This window comes from Triturus cristatus, chromosome 12 (genome assembly GCF_964204655.1).
Source record: "Triturus cristatus chromosome 12, aTriCri1.1, whole genome shotgun sequence".
Lineage (NCBI taxonomy): Eukaryota > Metazoa > Chordata > Amphibia > Caudata > Salamandridae > Triturus > Triturus cristatus.
This window is the reverse complement of record NC_140595.1, coordinates 760,490,044-760,511,000: the sequence shown is the minus strand read 5'-3', so window position 1 is coordinate 760,511,000 and position 20,957 is coordinate 760,490,044. Positions and strand designations below refer to the sequence as shown.

Sequence of the window (20,957 nt, the reverse complement as noted above, 5' to 3'; positions counted from 1 at the left end):
CAGATTTTTCCCAATCTTGCAAGCCTTCGTCAATGCCACCAATTCAGCCACTTGAGCAGATCTTACTCCTTTCAAAGACGAGGCTTCCATAACTTCTGAAACCTTGCACACTGCATATGCTGCACTCAACACACCATCATCAGTTCTCAAACATGATCCATCCACAAACAACACATGATCACTCTCAGGTAATGGCAAATCTCTTATGTCTGGTCTAGGTTTTGTACAGTAGTCAAGTACATCCAAACAATCATGATCAACATCATCTCCCACTTTCACATTGTCAGCATCTGGCAACAAAGTTGCTGGATTCACATTCACACATCTCTCAAGAGTCACATGTGATGCTCCCAGAACGATTTTCTCATATTTAGTCAGCCTACTATGTGACATGTACTGAGTTCTGCTTCTTGTCAAAAGAATTGCCACATCATGAGGTACGAACACCCTCACAGGATATCCCATTATTATACCCTCACTCTGTTCCAAGCTTCTGCATGTAGCAGCTACTGCTTTCAGGCAACCTGGCAAACCCACAGCTACGGGATCAAGTGTCGATGAGAAGTACGCAATTGGCCTTCTCAGTTGTCCATGTTTCTGAATTAACACTGAAAGTGCACATCCATTTCTCTCACTGCAATACAACTCAAACTCTTTCTCATAGTCTGGCATTCCCAAAGCAGGGGCTTCACACATTCTGCTCTTCAACTCTTCAAATGCTGCCATTTGTTCTGCATTCAATTCCAATGGGTCTCTCACCTCACTTTTAGTCAATTTAATCAGTGGCTTCGCTATCAGGGAGAAATTACTTATCCACTGACGACAATAACCCACCATCCCCAGAAACATCCTCACTTCTCTCTGGGTCATTGGGGCTCTCATTCCTCTGATAATTTTGATTCTGTCATCGGTCACCTTTCTCAGACCTTTCTCAATATTGTGTCCAAGATAATGCACCTCTTTCTTGCAAAATTGCAATTTGGCTGGAGATACCTTCAACCCTCCATCTGCCAGATGATTTAGTAAAGCTATGGTATCTACTTCACAAGCTTCACGTGTCTTCGATGCCACAAGTAGGTCATCGATGTACTGCACTAGTACTGAGCTTTCAGGCATGATCAAACTCTCCAATGATTTCTTCAACAACTGATTGAATATCGAAGGACTCTCCGTATACCCCTGTGGGATACGACACCATGCTAAAATACGCTGTCCAAACCGAAATGCAAAAATCGGCTGGCTGTCATGATGCAATGGAATTGAAAAGAAAGCATGACACAAATCAATCACTGTGTACCACTCAGCATCATGAGGAATCTGATACAAAATCACTGAAGGATTTGGCACAATGGGACAACATGCCACCACAATTTTGTTAACTTTTCTCAAATCTTGTACAATCCTGAACTTTCCATTAGGTTTCTTCAGCCCCATTATCGGTGAATTACATGGGCTACTCAGTAACTCTCTCAAAACACCCGGTTGAATCATCTTGTCAATTATAGGAGTTATTCCCTTAATTATTTCTGGTGTCAATCTGTACTGAGGAATATTAGGATAAACAATCCCCCCTTTCACTGAAATCTTCACCGGATCTACATTATTCATCAATCCCACATCTTCTCCAGTAAAATCCCAAACCGCTGTTTTTACTGTGTGTCTCAACTCCTGAGGCAAATCATCTGGATTAAACACGGCATATGTACCAACAATCTCACTCTCTCTATTATCTAGAGTCATCCTGTACAAAACATCCTCATCTGGTGTCTCAAAAGCTATTCCATCCGGAGTACAGAAAATTGTGCAGTTCATCTTACACAATAGGTCCCTACCTAACAAGTTCACTGGACTAGTGTCACAGACTACAAACCTGTGCATGTCTGAAAATTTCCCTATTCTTACCCTTACTGGTTCAGTAAAACGAGTCTTAATCTGTGTATTGGCTACACCAACCACTTGGATTGCTTCGTCCGAGAGAGGAAGATTTCTAATATCTGCTGACCTGACAGTTGATCTCGTCGCTCCTGTGTCTACCAAAAAAGTAACACTCTCCCCATTTATTTTCCCATCTACAAATGGTCCTGCCTGGTCTATTTCTAGAGTTGCACCAAGTATGCACTCTTCCTCCTCTCTTCGGCACCGTCAATAGTCCCCTTCAGACTCACTCCCCTCATTTTTTAACCAGTACTGCTGTACCGGGTTAGTACATCTCGGTTTGTTTACCTTCTCATCATTGTAGAATCCTGAGTCCTGGTTATACTTTTGGGACCCTCTATTCTGCGGCAAGGGCGGTTTGGGCTCTTGGCTCTGCTGTCTGACAACCTTCTGCTGTTGTTGCTGATGATTACACCCCTCGTTCTGCACCTGTTGATTCAAGGGTTTATTCTCATTACTCACTAATGGTGGATTGGTACACTCGGATCTCCAATGCCCCAATTGTCCACAGTTGTGACAAGGAAACTTTTTCTTTGCTTCTTCTAGATTCCCCTTCCCTTTTCCTGCATATCTGGGTCTATTTCCTGGATTATTTGCTTGTTCCACTATCTGTGCTTCTTGTCTTTCAGCAACCTTCACCTGTGCCCACATTGCTTTTTCTTTCAACTTTCTCTGTTTTGCCTCAATCTCATCACTGAAGTATTTTGCATGTCTCAAGATTTCATCAATCTTTTTACTCTGCCAATCAACTGTGTGCTCACGAATTCTCTCACTAATTTCAGGTTTCAAGCCATATACAAATCTGTATACAAAATGACTCAAATCCTTGCACCCAGGTGTTCATCTCCACTAAACTGTTTAAAAGCCAGTATCAGCCTTTCGTAAAAAGCATGAACTGATTCTTTTGCTTCTTGATGTGTTCGATCTATCTTAACCCAGTCTGTCTCTTTCGGGGGCACCTTATTTTTCAGGAACACAATAACCTGGTCATATTTCTTCATCACCTCTGGGTCTGGTGCTCCTGTTTTCGGATCTCTTGGATACTCCTTAGCAGGCCAATCTACAACTATTTTACACTCAGCCCACAAGTCTGCCAGAACAATTATATCAAACAGACTATTCAAGTCAATCCACAGTACTTTTGACAATTTCACAAACCTGTCTACCTGCCTATACCACTCGACGGGCTTTTCTCTCAGTCGAGGGAAATTTTTCGTAAATGACAAAATATCCTGTCTAGTCCATGGGACATGTACATATCCTCCTCCAGGAATCGATCTTATAGGATAAGCATCCACTGTTTTTTCTTTTTCTCTCATAGGAAAAGCTGAGTAAGTCCTGTCCACTGAATCTTCCCTTTTCTTATACCATCTATCCTTCCATTTTTCCACATCACCCCATGTTCGCAATAAGGCAATCATTTCCTTAATCTGTCCTGTTCTTCCAACACCATTTAGAGTCTCAATATCTTTATCGGAGAAATCCACCCTGTAAGGCTTCTGCAAAGCTTTTACCTTATCCATGTCAACTCCTTGTTCACTCGCTATTGCTCTTAACCTGTCATGTGTACTTTTAGCCCTCCAGGTGATTCTCTTGCACATAAATAACAACTCTCCATCATGATGATTTTTCAGTATATCTGTAGGAATTGTTCCTGCAATAAGCTCCTCCAATTCTATGCGCAACCTTGCTACATCAATTGCATGTGAATCTTTATCCTTCTTTTGAAGAACTTTCAACCAATCATTCAAATCTTCAGCTGTTATTTCAGTAGACTTTTTCACTGCACCCACTTGTTCTGCCATTCTCTGTGGTTCCAAAATCGTTCCACCCAAACAACCAGTATTCAATCCTGAATTAGGCTGTACATCTGATCCTCCACTACATGTGTCATGTCTCAGCTGTCTCAAATTATTTTCTCCCGTCCTCATTCTTGATTCCTCCAAAGTGCAAGAACCAACCAAACCATTTCCTACATAGGGAACTGTCAAACCATTTTCTCCCATTCTTTGTTTATCAAAAATAGGCACAACCGGACCTATCGTTACATGTACTGTAACAGCTTCCAGATTTTTCGTCAGCTCTCTAATTTTCTCAGTCAGGTCAGATGTGGTTCTGGCTAATTCTCTTGTTTTCTCGTCACTGACTCGATTCTCTCTCTCCCGCTCTCTCTCTCTCTCCCTTTCCGTGAAAGAGCTACCACTTTTCAGATCAGGTGTCACAACTTCAGTTTTCACAATTCGCAAAGTATCTCTTATTGGAGTAGCAACTGGCGTGCTCTCTTCTGGTTCTGGTCTATATGGAGGCGGTCTCTTGTAAATCATGTCATCTAAGACCTCATCCTCATAATCATTAGCCCCATACCTTCTCACTTCTGCATCAGGCACCTTTTCCGTACCCTTCCTCTCTTCCTTCTCATCAACTGTCCTCATAGGATATAATCCCTCTGACATACTAGCATCTCGCCATCTCCTCATTCGATCATGATGAGTTTCACGATCATATTTCCTCCCGAACATATACCTATAATTGCCTCCACTCCTCTGCTTTTCTCGCTCATGCACCTCATCTTCCCATTCCACCAACGCCTCGAACTGTGTCGGCCTTGGTCTAGGCTCTAGACACATCATTTTTTCCCGTAAATTTCTCAACACGGCCAAATTAAATGAACCATGTTCCGGGAATGCTAAAACACCATCCTCCTTAGAGTACTTAGCCCAGTTGTCCAACCATATACAGGTATGATACCCATATTTCGCAACCATGAAGGATGCAGGAGTTCTTGTCGGAGGTAGCAATTCGCCTTCTCTAGTTATAATGTTTTTATCCTTGTCGAACCACCTCTTAATTTTACCGAACAAGGATTTCTTTTTCTTTTCCTCCGGTTGATAATACATTTTCGCGTTTATCACTATTCTCTAGTCCTTTCCGCAACCGTACGATCTTTTGTCCAATAACAGCGTGACTCACACCAACGCACCAATCCTGGAGCGTCTACGTCACCCTGTACTCCTTCCAATCCCTGCGCGGCTCACACTAACGCACAAATCCCAGCGCGAGCACTGTTCTGATCCACTACCCAATCACAGCGCGGTCTGTCTGACGTCAGTGGTCGCCGCAGTCGTTTCTGCTCTGTCTCCTGTCACTCGTCTACCCCTCCTTTACAAAGCCTTCTCAGTAGACTTCGTTCCAGATTCTACAAAATTTATTAGTTACAACATATAAACATCTCCATTGTCTGCTTCGCTAACCATAGAATAGTAAAGAAAATCCTTTCTCACAAGTATCCCGCTCTTCTCTAGAACAGCGCTTACCTCTGCTCTACCACGGAATAATTACTTTCATTGACACAGTAGCACATCCCTCTACTCTGCCCTTCTAACATGCATCCATTAACTGTTTCCTCTAGGACTTCTCCAAAGAGTCTCACACTCAATTAAATGCTCATACATTCGCGCACTTTCATACCAGAAAAATGTAGCACAACCACACAGAATCCTGCTTTTCCCGAGAACAGCGAACAGTCTGTCCCACTACAGAATTATAGCACACGTTAACCAAGCAGCGCTTACCTCTGCCCAGTCCTTCAGACAAGCTCAGAAAATACCTATTACTTCTCCAGCAGTAAGCTTTAACGGCAAACCTTACGGATCCCTGGGACTTAAGACCAGAGTTTCACAGATAACCTTTGCTACCATACACACTCCTTTTACACCGAAAATATGTCTCTAGTAGTAACAAACGACGATGTCACTGATTCCGAACCCAGACAATGTGACGCGCAACTTCAATTGTCACACGTTTTTCCTGCATACGTACAGGTAATTCCAACAATCCCGTCTTTCCCGAGAGCAGCACTCACTTCCCTCTGCCCTACTACGGAACCGTCACCAGCTCCCCACGTTCCAGAAGCCGTACACACTACATAGAACTCAATAGGACGACTTCAACATATAGTATTAGAGCATATACCAACATCAATGAATAAATCAATGAATCAAAAGCCTATGTACAAGCAAACTATCAGATCAAGACAATAATCTCTAACCATCCTACTGCTACCAGGAAACTGCTGCAGATCGGCGCATATAAAATCTCCCTACTTCCACGGACAGAGTAAATCCACAGTTGCACGCACATACACTCATCATACGCTATGGCCCATCACACTGACATTCATTCTATTACTCTATCCACACTGAGTATATGAGAGAAACCTAAAACCAATCTGCATCTAAAGCGAGGTCAATGCGACCATAAAGAAATTGTCCTGAGTCATGATTTAAAACATAGGAAAAACATTTGAAACTCAATAAATGACAAAGAAATAACCACCCGACACTGATATTCAAACAAAGATCATCTTTTATCTAAAATTAGTTCAAATGAAGTCAATCATTAGCAAGATTATTATTCTCATAGTTACCTATTCTAGCTAAATGGGTCAGGACAGGTCTCTTAGTAAAGTCTCCCGAGTCGCCGTCCTCTCGATCAGCATCGATCCTCACGAGCATAGGTTCAGGAAGAAGTGGCCTAAGACCCACTCTAGTCTAACATTATTTATAACAAAAATTACAAAATAAAAGTAACAAACAAACTTCTAAACGTCCGTTGAGCCACTGAGCAGAGCGAGCAGGAAAGGATGTTATCTGGCAACATTTAGAAAAAACCTCCGCTCAGAAAAATCACAAAAATAAAACACGGAAGAAGGAAACTCAAGCTAGGGAAACGATACATTCATGAATGCTTTTCCTCTGAACCATAGCGAAGCCACCGCAAGTTATCACAGTTCATTGTGGCTTTATTCTTTTCCAAGGGCAATTGGAAGCAAGCCCGGAGCTGCTGTCCTCACGGAAACTTTTAATTCAGCCAGAAGCTGTGGTCAGGTGACTTTCAACCTCTCGTCACATTTCAATCACTCGAGTGCAGGCTGTAAATAGCAGCCATCTTGGATTAGGCCAAAACGGACCATCTTAATTAAAAGAAACACAAAACAACGTTACCACATCATAATGATTATACAGTGTTAATCCCCACTAATACCCTTATGTGTATGTAATTACCTAGCCGTCTGCAACACAAAGAAGCATTAGAGCACGTTATTTTAAAGCGCAAACACGAAACAAATAACACTTCTGTGACACTTATTTTATTAATTTGCTCACCAATTTAGTTCACGTATTAATAAAGCAACGTATATGCATTCCCGCGTGTAATTTTCTCTCATTAGTAATGTTGATTAGTCAAGTCTTTTAACAAAGTTAGTGATTAATGATTATAAATCAGTAATTTTAATCATGACATATAACATAAACTGGAGTTTAAATCTCAATACATTTTCAATAGAAAACTCTGCTCCAGCACCTGTCCATTGCCAAATATAACCTGCATTGTCAATGCTTGTTGATTTAGATTAATTCAGCCTGCTATCAGCTGGCGCTTGCTAGAGAACTATAGAAAACCCAGAAATGATTTATTCAAAAAAGACTTTAACCTATGGCAGAAAAAAGGGTCTATGACTATTTTCTCCATAAATCATGCTACAGAACTGACTAGATGCTGGAAAAGCTATGTTTTATTCAAATGTTTACTGAGTACAGGGAGTTATCCCTGTTGTAAAGTGTCAACTTTTTGCATTTCTCTTTATTCCTTGCTGCAGTGGCATTACAGCCAAGTTTCCCATTTCCATATTCCAGTAGTTGCTCCAGTTCAGGTTTTTTTCTTTGCATTCTGACAGGGTAGTGTTTTTTCACCCAGTTATTAATTCAGGATAACAAGTAACAGAAGCTAAGAAAAAAATCTGGACTGGACCAACTGTCCCACCTGGACTTGGGAAATCAAGCCAGCTCTGCATTGGAGTTCCTCCAACAGCTTCAAAGCTATTTGTATTGATGTACTGATTTGTAAAGTGCAGCTTACAGCACAAAGTGGCTTCTTGGTGCTATGTGACAACCATAAGGAACATCATCAGTAGTGCTGGGAGAAAGCTGGGAATGTTCTACCTAAACAAAAGAGTCTTGGAGGATTTTCAAAAGCCCTCAAGAAACCTGATGTATTACTAACTTCAAATCAGGCTAGTGGAAACTAATCTAAGCTCCCTCAAATGATCAAACCATATGCAGCAAACGTCACTGTATCTCTGTGTGCCTTATTCCTCTTCTCTGCAAAAACAACAAGGTAATGGATGACATACTTGAATTAATGCGAATAAACTAGAGGTTTGGAAAAATCCAAGCCTGCGTGATGCACAACTGGGGACCCGAAGGTCTCAAACAAGAGTTCACAAAAAGTTATAAAAAGTAAATCCACCAAAATAATGTTGTGAGAGAAAAAACGACTTGTAATCAACTTAACAGCCTGTCACTTAATTCAAACCTTGTACAATCCATAATAATATACTTGTTTGACATAAAGTGCAACAAACACAGTCAGCGATCCATATTTCGCATGAAGCGACATGTTCAATAAGTCGTGAAAGTTCAATAGCTGCTCACCTCTGAGGTATTATTATGGCGTCCTTAGAGTTGCCTACGACTATGTCCGCTGTAGCGTGTGTATGTTTAACGCGTATTTGAGCGAGTGTTAGGCTATAACTAGCAGCCGGCACCATCAACGTCAATGCGTACGCACGTGTGACGTGCATCCAATATCATGAATGTACCATTCTACAATTGACATTGACTTTTGATCTTCTGTTGTAGTTCCTTTTGGTGGATTTCTACAAAGTCAACTTTCCTTGATGTTAGCTATCCCCTGAAGAAGGGTTTTTTAACCCAAAATGCATTGGGATTCTGTTTAAGATTGGGACTTTGTTTTCATTGAATTTGATATTGCAAGACGGGATTTTGTTCACCCTGTCAACTCTGCACTTTATGTCAAACAAGTAAATTATTATGGATTGTGCAAGGTTTGAACTAAGTTACAGGCTGTTAAGTTGAATACAAGTCGTTTTTTCTCTCACAACATTATTGTGGTTGATTTACTTTTAATAACTTTTTGTGAACTCTTGTTTGAGAGTGACCTTCAGGTCCCCAGTTGTGCATCACGCAGGCTTGGATTTTTCCAAACCTCTAGTTTATTCGCATTACAGTCAAGGGGTCAGGGCTCATACTCCCTCAACGTGATAGCACACAAAAATCACACAACTATTGCATATAGCATTTATCATTGTTGACACGCTTAAATTAGGTGTGCAGGCCCATCCTTCTCTATATACTTGAATTAATATCAACAATTGGCAGTTGCTCGGGACTGCATTCCAATCCCTCATTTTTTACTGACCATGTCACCTCAATTTGGACCCAGCAATATGCTATCAGTCTTGACCAGGTCCTTCCTGAACCATAACACAAGCAACTCAGGGCCAACCTGCAAAATAACTATAGCTCGGGATGCGGCGAATTAACAGTGACTGAGAATAATTCAAGCATTCCATCAATCACTTTTATTGTATGCTTTAGTGTGTCACCCTAAGTGGGATGGGTAAGCCCAGACGTGGGTCCCACACACACTGTGTCACTGGAACTAAGCTGTACCCGGCTGATGAGCCCATAACTAGGGCGAAACCAATCCTGGGTTGCTTGTGTTCTGGTTCAGGGAGGACCTGGCTTGGCAGTTCGGGCTGGACTGCTCCAATTGGAGCAGGGTCAAGACTGATTTACATATGACTGAGTTCAGACTGACGTGACATGGTGTGCAAAAATAACATGGATTAGGATGTGGCCTGAGTAACTACCAGTGACTGAGATTATTTCAAGCATTCCATGCATCATTTCTTTTTGTATACTTTATTGTGTCGCCCTAAGTGGGATGGGTATGCCAAGACGTGGGTCCCGTGCACAGTGTCACTTGAAGCAAGCTGTACCCGGCTGATGAACCCATGACTAGGGTGAAACCGGGCCCGGATTGCTTGTTTTCAGGTTGAACGAGGGCCTGGCTTGGTAATTCGAGTGGACTGTTCCGATTGCAACAGGATCAATACTGATTTGCATATGACTGGGTCCAAATTGAGGTGACATGGTGTGCAAAATACCAATGGTTTAGAATGCAACCTGATTAATTATAAGTGGCTGAGATTAGTTCAAGCATTCCAGCCATCACATGTTTGTAACATTCCGCTCATCTGGAAAAAATAGAAATGCTCAGATATAGGTTAAGCACCCATATTAAGTATTGCAATCAAAATTAATAATTGTATGTACTTGTTATGAGTTGCCATTTCACATTAGAAAAATGGTGCATTTGTGTGGAATTTTGGGAGAGCAGTCATATTTTAGTTTTGAATCCAGATCCTGTGCTCCCAACCAATTAATAAAAAGCAGCACTTATCTAATAAAGTTGTATTACATATGTTATTTTTCTTCCAGATCAGTTATTCTGCATCAAGTTCACTACTAAGTGATCGCAATCAGTTCCCTTCCTTCTTCCGGACCATCCCCAGTGATGACTTCCAGGCCCAAGGGCTGGCCCAACTACTAATACATTTTGGGTGGACCTGGATCGGCCTTCTGGCTGAAGACAGTGATTATGGCCAACAAGGTGCCCACATTGTACAAGAAGAGCTTACCCAGGCAGGGGCTTGTATTGCCTTCTTTGAGACCATCCCTACAAACAGAGTTAAAAGTAACACCTATCACATTGCCTGGGTAATCAAAAACTCAACCGCCAATGTTATTGTCATCTTCTCCACGGACTATGTCATGATCCCACTGTTGGATGAGTTGGTGCGGCAGAGAGTAACTGGAAAGACTTGGGTTTCCACTGATGGCTGGACAACCTCTACTGTGCTTTCAGATGAAAAGTACTCAGAAATCCTTAGTGGTACCCTCGGATTTGATATCAACAGTGGACAAGTACATAATTTAGGGGAGTATTTCACCCACATTAATCCTTTAAACTCTCCAGATTACTTTTATATCAGACAGTTCTGGGAAGTTGTGTTTGGCTGCAAGTGGCTGGACCCAGAAGTGCCACTAAACATGCAAAATAACACAACAGTAGTATGCACCGGGAATGAGAAGTTGGACAGTGTTTATGGGAATCTTAATGAATTTACAACCTTCCGGATCATATACAACATCTACACAGCGGTTCATGCTACTGCAAATGCGCTGCAGGATATGATGTCATGCAGATCAGGAAGTACACCCTTCAACAATGGAATTTGTGTAGACAGTGCAGATTTTCAACCATGGCAGGTAATAATCGGGATTGCCTGTATATTCTGTCATTTCATTGCATGTAGTCACTTGTGGCTATTCATTGAGGCATTGTGCACTTTCAGGTGAACGCATTTTCTGATCTGCTGGTAGCTGGCCTATGGTAAAGATAGTTTATTAAGTGGAGTTTGCCGAAATCCAGAGATGATAAGTTGCATAACTGGCCCCCCACATTTTTGCTCCAGTAGGACTTCCCTGAGGTGACTCCATTAGCGCATATCATTGTTCATAGACTGCCTAGTCATGAATTACACACACTATAGCAGAACTCCTGGAGAAGGATATAACATGCACATCCCCACTTCTCAAAATGATCTGTTCTGGTATCCTTCCCTGCTTCAGGCCCCCTCCTCTCATTACTCTAACTTTGACCTGGAACAGCAGATAAACCACAGCACGTGCGCTATATTCCTGCCTCTGCCCAATACCAAGAATGTTTCTCTCTCTTGATGTGACAGTGAATGTATACTATGATTGCTGAATGAATTAATTGAGTGTTTACATTATAGCAATAATAGTGGCAGCATGTTCAAAAAGTTCAATTTCTTTCACAGAAAGAGGCGAAGTAGCACAGAGATATGATCATGGGCCGAAGAATGCATGATGTCATTTCCACTGAACCTGGTAATTTGAAACAAGGAAACAACATCCATTGCAAGATTGAATATTTTTCAAGTCAAGTCAAAAGAAACTTTATTTCGGTTGTAGAAGCCATAAAAGCAAATTGAATATACAATTCATAGGATAAAAATATATGCTAAAACACAAAAACGGTATTTCATGATTTGATATTGCAATCATCTATAGTTGGCAAGTTTAAGAAAAAGTGAGTTCAAATTATGATATTAACTATGAATACAGATCTTTACAAGCCCTCATAATTTAACCTACGTGTAGTTCCAGGTCACATACAAGTGGATTTCTAGACCTTTTTAAAAGCAAATGCAAATTGTTTTCATAAAAAGATAAATTAAAAGAAAAACATTAAAAAATTAGTTTACCAGGTTAAAATATTTGGGACAAATCTTTAAAAAAGCTATAAGAATCAGATGTGTTTATAAACCGGAAAGTAACATCTAGTTCCTAGCCAACACATTCCCCTTAAGGGTACTCCTGCGTATACACCACATTGCATGTAGAAATTTCGAGGTGACAACTGCAAATAACGGAAGCGTTTCATATTTAAGTAACCTGAACACCTCAACGTAATTTCTAAGCCCCATGTTCCTACAGAGTTGAAGAACCCACCTCGATCTAGGCCTAGTGCAAGTATGACAAAACAACATTACGTGGAGTTCTGTTTCTTCAGAAGCAGAACAGCCAGGACAATCAGCTTTGTTTACACCCTTCCATTTGTTCGTAAATGCACAGAGCGGTAACGTACCGTGCCTAGATTGGAAATACAAGTTTTTTTGCCATAAACGGTTGAATGCTATCCAAAACCAATTCTAGCTTGTACTGCTGCTTAACATCCAGGAACCTTGAGGTCAGGCAACAAGAGTTCAAACTCTGGGTCAACATAGCAAATTTGTGTTCTTTAAAGGCAACAACTAGGGACATTTTGGATGTGCTGGGACAAATCTCTTCTGGGGTAAACCATATATTCGTACACCCCAGTGAGAAGCATGCCTTCCTAACGTAGAACAGCCAAGGTAAATTGGCTGCACCTAATATAGACATAACATCCCTCAATTCCTCCCTATAAGAAGCTAACTCGGACGTGCTCCATTTGCGACGCCAAAATAGGAGGGGACGAGAGGTTATTAGATCAGCAATATTTTTAGCAAGCACTTGGACTAATCGGCTAGTGTACATGGTTGCAAAGAACTCCATATCCGTATTGGAATATTTTATTACTAGTCCTGGAATTACATGTAATAAATAGGTGTATTCTCGAGCTGCCGTACTTAGTATAATTCAATGTATCTTATTGGACAAACATAATTCATAATACAAATATAGCCCAGGACTGGAAAAGTGATATTGAGTCAAATGGTTGATGCAAGATCTTTTTCTATACACAGGTCTTCTGGAAAACATGATTACACCTGAATGATGGATGTTTGGGAAAGGGCCAGAAATTATGTATGGAGCTGTGTGCTTGCAGGGAATTTAAGATGAATGGGAAAAAACAAACATCTGTTGTATTATTTTTTTCAAGAGTATAGTAGTGTTTCAGGGAGGCCATCGGTGTATCGTGTTCATGCTTTTAGTGATGGGTGGAAGATCAAGAGGCTAGTGAGTTGTTGGGGTGGAAACGTCCCCTGCATCATAAACAGACATGTAACCCTGCCTGTGAAACTAGTATCCTTTCTTTGACTTTTTCTTTGACTATGCATTATGCTAATCTGGTGCGTACGCAAAGGCAGATGCCAGTCCATGATAATGCAAGGTCCTTAACCTCTTTTGTTATCTGGAGGATCGGACTGTACATGCTCTCATAGTGGATATTGAAATACTCGCCATGTCCTGGGTGTCTCACATAAAGTGGTGGTGTTGCGACTATTGTGCTATAACCAGGCCTTTTCCTTTATGTTCAGGAGCGGTGAGCATACTGGCTCCTCTGTAAACTTCCACTGTTGTGAGAAACCCAGAACCCCGTGCTGATATTCTACATGCATGTTGAGTGTATGTATGTGCATTGCGTGCACATCACACGTATGGTAATCCAACGTTGTGTGTTGTGAGGGTCTAAGTACCAGGACCAGTGGGATCCATTTTGGCTGCCCCTGATTTATCAAGGCAAAAGACAAAGGATTGCTTCCCCAGACAGGGAACATGTATTGCTACTTTCGGAAATTCAATGAGGACATTGTTAGCAACGGGCTAATTGGCTGGTTCCTGGTCACTGTCATTTGGTAGATGGTAGGGTTGAGGGATGCAATTGCAGTTTCCATTATTCAAGGTAAGGAAGTTTCTAGGCAGGGCCTGCCCTTTTCTCTGTTCCCGATTCATGCTTCAGGAAGGCTGGTGACAGCCAGGTGCAGAGATCTCACACTATATTATGCCCTTGGTTCGGATAGTCCTACATTCAAGGCCCTTTGCTACCTGATGTGAGAGCCTTGCACAATGTTGCAACAGAGGACTAGCCCAAAAAAGATATTTGAAAGAGATCCAGCCAAAACTGGTTATAATGCCTTAGACAGTAGATTCACATTGTCTGAAAAATATGTGAAAAAATGGGATTCGGACGACCTCACTTTGTTGTAGTTCTAAGTTCTTCATAACCAAGGAATGGAATGCTCCACACAGTTCTCGTGAGACTACTGTGTGACCCGGGCTGGTGTCTAGAAGATCACTAGTCTTCCATAGGTGGGAAGACATCGCCTGAAGTTTGAACTTTCTGCTAGAGGAGCTGAGAGCCTGACCAGTTCCTTTCAGCTTGTCTGCCTGCTTAGTGATGAAAGGAGAGTACCTGGCCATGCAGGATGACATATTGTCCAGGAGGGGATGCCTCAAGTGCTAGAGAAAAGTGATTGTCTAAGAGAGTTGTTATATTCTGATTATTTGTGTACTGTTATTTTAAATGTGTGCGTAGCCATGTTTGTGCATGCGCTATGTCATTATTTGTATATGGTTCCAAGTTCTGGAAGTGGGCTGGGAAGAGCATTCTAGCTGGTGGGCAGTGGTGTGTGGAGCTGCCTGCCATGAAGATGTTACCGTGCTGTTGTCATTAAATCTAACTTTATTTAATCTACAAGTGTCTGAACTTAACATTGGCGACGAGTTGAACCTCCTTCAGGACAGCACGGGAGAAGGAGTGTTTAGAGGACCCAAAGAAGACGTTTAAGAAGAAATACGAATATTTAAAAAAGAAGAAAAGAAGAGGAAAGAAGAAGAACGGTGAGCAAGGAAGTAGCGAGTGCTTACTGTACGTTGACCTGTGGTTCCGGGGGTGAAGATTGAAGAAGAGGAGCGTTTTGAGGAAATTAAAACAAGCGCGAGGAAGACCAAGCGGCAGGATTCTGATGTGCGCGCTGTGACAGAGCGAGGAAGACGACGAGGCAGGATTCTGATGCGCGCGCTGTGACGGCCTACGTAAGCGTGGTGAGTCATGCGGGCGTCATAGCAACGGGAATAATCAAGTCGAACTACGCATTAGCGTGGAGTCACATGTTCGACGGGAAGAGTGCAGAGTAACTATGGCAACGTGTAAACAAAATTGACGGCGAGTTAAGCAGGATGCTGCGCGTGATGTCAAATTAAAATAAAAAAAAAAGGAAAAATAACAGACACAGCGTTTTACAAGGGAAAATACAAGGAGTGAAAAGGATGTGCATTGTTCTGGGTCAATAGAGCAGCACAAAGAGAAGAGTGGGTGGAGGACAACAAAAAGAAAGTGTGAAAGCAGCAAAAGTTGTGTAAAATAAACGGGAGAAAAGTAAATAAACATATATTTAAAAAAAAAAAAATGCAATTTGATCCTCCAGCAAAATTTCTACAAAACAAAGGAGACCCACCTTTGCCGTGGATCAGATGGAAAGAGGAATTTTTGACTTACATGAAAGCCATTGACGGGGAAAGAATGGGTGCAGAAAGGAAGAAAAGTATACTTTTACATTGTTTAGGCTCGGAGGGACAAGACGTGTTCAGGGCTTTACCACAGATTACACCTCAGGAAGGGAACGAGAACATAAATGTATATACAGAAGCTTTACTAAGGATGGAAAAAAGATTTAAACCTACCACAAGTATTGCTCTCAACAGGTTTAAATTTTATACGAGAGCGCAAAAAGAAGAAGAGTCCTTTGATGATTTTCTAACAGGTTTAAGATCCCTATGCATGAAATGTAATTTTGGAACTATGGCAGATGAGATGATTAGAGACCAAATAATAGTACATGTGAAGAATAAGAAAATTCAAGAAAGTTTGTGGGTAATGGGAGACCCGAAACTTTCTGAGACTATAGCCACAGCCAAAGCTTTGGAACAGTCCGAGAAATGGATGAAAACAGTAAGACAATGCGAAGCAAAAAAAGAGAACATGGAAGAAGTGTGTGCGGTTAAAAACAAAGACGAACATAAGCAGGAGAATGTTCAACAGAAAGTAGTGGTGAACAGATTTTATGGAAATAATGTGAGCAGACAAGGAGATAATTTTGGAAGTCAACATGTATGTTATAAGTGTGGTAGCAGATCGCATATGGCTAATTTTTATGGATGTCCTGCCAGAAACAAAGAATGCAGAAAGTGTGGAAGAATGGGACATTTCAGCAACGTGTGTAGAGACTACAGGAAACCTGTTTCATTTCCACGTGGGTCAATATCTACTGTGTCAGAAAACAGAGACGTCCAGGGTGCAATGAGTCATGAGGAAAACTGTGAATATGAAAGAGGTTTTGTAGTATCAATCATTAACGGAGGCGAAATTTTAATTGATCCTCCAAAATGCAAAGTAATAATTCTAGGAGTAGAATTACATCTCATGGCTGACTCTGGTTCACCTTGGACAATCATAACAAAACAATATTGGTTAGAGAAGCTAAGTATAGTGTGTGAAGGGAAAGTGTTACACAGTAGTGACATTAGTGCAGAAAGTTTTGATGGAACAAGTATTGACATGGAAGGTTACTTTAATGTTACTGTAACTTTCAAAAACAGATGTGTTGACATCAAGTTATACATTGCTGTAAAAGGGGTGAATGTGTTGGGTTGGCGCGATCAATGGAAGTTAGGTGTAATACTAAACCCACGTGCAAAAGAATCTGTCTCTTTAGATGAAAATTGGTCAACTGGGAGAATAGCGGTGATAGAGAATGAAGATAAAATTACAAGGTTAAAGGAAAAATATAAAGGTGTGTTCAGTGATAAGTTAGGTAGACTTAGGAACTTTGAACACAAAATAATTTTGAAGGACAATGCCCGACCTGTAAAACAGAAACTCAGAGGTGTACCCATAAATGTAAGGGAGGAGTTAAGGAATGTGTTGAAAGATCTTACCAGTGAAGGGGTGATTGAGGAGATTGAGTCATCAGAATGGGTTTCACCCATTGTTTTGGTACGGAAGACTGATAAAAACTTGAGAGTATGTATTGATTTGAGAGCTTTGAATGAAAACATAGTCATAGATTGTCACCCTCTACCCAACATTAATGAAGTTGTATCTATGTTAGAAGGGGCAAATGTTTTCTCGACATTGGATTTAAGATCTGCTTATCATCAGATCTGTTTATCTGACGACTCTAAGAATTTAACAGCCTTTATTACACCTCAAGGTTTGTTTAGGTACACTAGAATGCCGTTTGGTTTGGCTTCGGCTGCCTCTGTGTTCCAAAGAGTCATGTTTCATATTTTTAGAGACGTTGATCAATTTGTAAAATGTTTTCAGGACGATATTCTTATATTTTCAAAGAATGAGAATGAACATGAACAGCATTTAATTGAAGTGTTTGAACGTTTAGGAAAACATGGTCTTACCTTGAAGGGACATAAATGCAAACTTTTTAAGAAATCAGTAGAATATTTAGGGCACACCTTATCAGGTGATGGGGTTGTACCTAAAAAAACAAATGTAGAAGCAATTTTGAATGCCCCTGCTCCAGTAAACAAAGAGCAATTACTCAGGTTTGCAGGCATGTGCGAGTATTACAGCAAGTTTGTAGAAAACTTTGCATGTAAAATGGAACCTCTTAGGCAATTGTTAAGAAAGAATGCAAATTATGATTGGTCAAACAGTCAGGAGAAGGCTTTTAAGACTATCAAGGAAGAGATTGTTAATGCACCAACTTTGAAACCTTTTTGTTTAAAGAAAGATTGTATAATTACTGTTGACGCCAGTTTGTATGGCATTGGGGGAGTTCTTTCACAAAAGAGTGGTAAGGAGGAATGGAATGTGGCATTTGCTTCGAGGACATTGAATGAGTCAGAAAGGAAATATGCAGTCATTGAAAGAGAGCTTCTTGCTTGTGTGTGGGCTATAGAGCATTTCAAGCTTTATGTGTGGGGCAGCAACTTTACATTGAGGACTGACCATAAACCTTTGGTCAACATTTTGTCTCCAGGTGGTGGATGGAATTCCACTGCTAGAATAGCTAGATTGTCATCAAGGCTTCAGGAATATAATTTTCAGACTGAGTATGTTCCAGGGAAGAAGAATGTTACTGCCGATTGTTTGTCACGGTTACCATGTGCAGACAATTTAGTGTGTGTTGTTAGGGAATCTGATTTTGTTCTTTGTGTCAGTGATATTATACCTTCACAGTTCGATGAAATTACTGAGTCCTTGTGGAATGAAGCGGTTAGCAATGATCAGGATTTGCTTAAAGTCAAAATATTTGTAGTGGAAGGTTGGCCGAGGAAACAGCAGATCAGTTCTGAATTATTGCCATATTTTAAAGTGTCTGAAGAATTGGAATTGGAAGGGGAGATCTTATTCAAGAGTAACAAATGTATACCTCCTAGAGGTGTACAGAATTTGATTCTGAAAATTGCCCATAAGACACATCCAGGGATATCTTCCATGAAACGGCTTGTGAGGAATTTTTTTTGGTGGCCTGGTATGGACAGGTTGATTGATCGTATTGTTAGGGAATGTGAATTTTGTGCATCCAGTGACAGAATGTTGAGTGTGCATATTCCCCCACTAAGGATGGTGGAATGGCCTAAAGAACCGTGGAAGAAATTGGCTTTTGACATTTCGGGCCCATATAATATCTTGCCGGAAGCGTTCAGATTTGCTTTGGTATTAGTTGATTACCATTCTAAATGGCCCGAAGTGAAGTTTGTTTCAAAGGTTACCACCAGTACTGTAATAAGTTTTCTAAGAGAAATTTTTGCACGTGAAGGATGTCCTTCTTGTATTGTCACTGATAATGGGGTACAATTAATTTTGTCAGAGATGAAGTCTTTTGTAAATGAGTGTGGCATCAAACATGTTTTCACATCTGTCTATGGGCCACATGAAAATAGGCAGGTTGAGCGTTTCAACCGAGTGTTGAAGAATTTTGTTTCCGAGGCTGTCAAAAGTGGGGGAAATTGGTTGCATTTGGTAAGAGAAAAGCTCTGGATGTATCGTATCACACCTCATTCTACTACTGAGGTCAGTCCTTTCAAGTTGTTGAAAGGAAGGGAGCCTGCTTCTAAAATTTGCCCTTGGTGGTTTAGGAGTAAATGCAAACAAGATGTTTTGGAAAAAAAATGTATTGATAGTACTGCTGGCAAAGTTGATAGTAAGCAAAACAGAATTCAATCATGGTTTAATAAGAAGTGGAAGACCAGGATTCATAACTTCAAGGTTGGTGATTGGGTCAGAATCTTGCTGCCAGGTTTTATTAGCAAAGGCTCAAGCAAGTTTGGTCCTGCCATGCAAATTGAAAGAGTTTTTAGAAATTCTGTAGTTACTCAGGATGGCAAACTGTGGAATGTTAGAAGAGTTGCGAAGTGTTGCCAGCCCATGCATTCTAAGCATCCTTCTGTTACAAATGGAGACTTAAGCTGGTCTAATACAAAAAATGTGTCAGCACCTAATGAAACAAGCAGGAGTGACTCATTATCGTCCAATTCTAGGAAGTCTTCCCGCCTTAGGCAATTTCCTAAAAAATTGGATGATTATGTGTAACACTGTTGTTTGTTTTTTTGTATTTGTTTTTTTCTGTTTGAGGGGGATGTGTTATATTCTGATTATTTGTGTACTGTTATTTTAAATGTGTGCGTAGCCATGTTTGTGCATGCGCTATGTCATTATTTGTATATGGTTCCAAGTTCTGGAAGTGGGCTGGGAAGAGCATTCTAGCTGGTGGGCAGTGGTGTGTGGAGCTGCCTGCCATGAAGATGTTACCGTGCTGTTGTCATTAAATCTAACTTTATTTAATCTACAAGTGTCTGAACTTAACAAGAGTGAAGCTAGGAGCAACCCATGCTGTGGAGGAATCCCCCAGTTTTTCTGTGTGGCTCCTGTGTGAACTGCATCAAGACTTTTCAAGCATCAGCTGACAGCCTGTTGTTGGTCTGAGAAAAGGTGTTGTTGCAGCTGATTTAAGAGAACTGGCTCTGGGTAATTGCTGAGGTGTGTACCCGACTGGCCTAGAAGGCTGCAGCTGGCAAAGACACATCACACCTGGTGAATCAGCCTGGAGGTCACAACCACTGTGTCTGGGTACCTGTCGGCATTCTGCCTGGAGAGCTATAATGGCAGACAATGCTGTGGTGCTGTGCTGTTTCTGCTGTGCTGACTCTGTCCTGTGTCAATGGGAGGTCACAACTGTGGTCCTTGTAGTGATACGCCAGTATTGCGAAGAGTAGGGATTTGAAATGGCCCTGTTGTCCCCCTAGGTCTGCCATAACCATCAAGCAAGTAAACTGGGGTTTAGTCGTCAGTGAACATAACAAGGAAATAAGCATGAACAAGGTAATCTGGTGCAAGAAATGAAGACTGTTTTGCATAGGTGAACATCTGGGGTGAGAACATTTATTATATGTTGCACATCTAAACATTTGTACCTGTCCCTAATTCATGCCTAATCCTGCATTATCCTGGGGAAGGTAGACATTAGAATTCTCCTAGAATTGGGAAGGGTACTGGTAAGGGTTGCAGTGCCGTACTACAGATTGTCACTGAGAATACAACCATGTATTTACAATTCCTGTTGAATTGTGCAGATGCCTCATGGCCACGCAGCCATACATGTGGGTGCAAAGGTAGTGTTGCTTGCTGTTCGCTCTGTGGGGCGTTGCTCAGCATGCCAGGACCTGTAAACTAAATGCTACTACTGAGCTGCACCACCATTGTGTCACCCACTAAAGTAGCACATAAAACATGACTTCAGGCCTGTCCCTGCAGTCTTAATGTGCAGCATTAAACTTCCA

At 41.2% G+C, this 20,957-nt stretch overlaps 1 protein-coding gene across 1 annotated transcript in view; it reads left to right on the top strand.

The window, feature by feature from the left end:
- Positions 1 to 20,957, top strand: part of LOC146782739 (extracellular calcium-sensing receptor-like) — an 86,004-nt gene that overhangs the window by 29,427 nt on the left and 35,620 nt on the right. Inside the window, exon 3 of the mRNA XM_085637219.1 lies at positions 10,302 to 11,132. Coding sequence (XP_085493345.1) covers positions 10,302 to 11,132 — 831 coding nt within the window. The remainder of the gene's footprint in view (positions 1 to 10,301; positions 11,133 to 20,957) is intronic.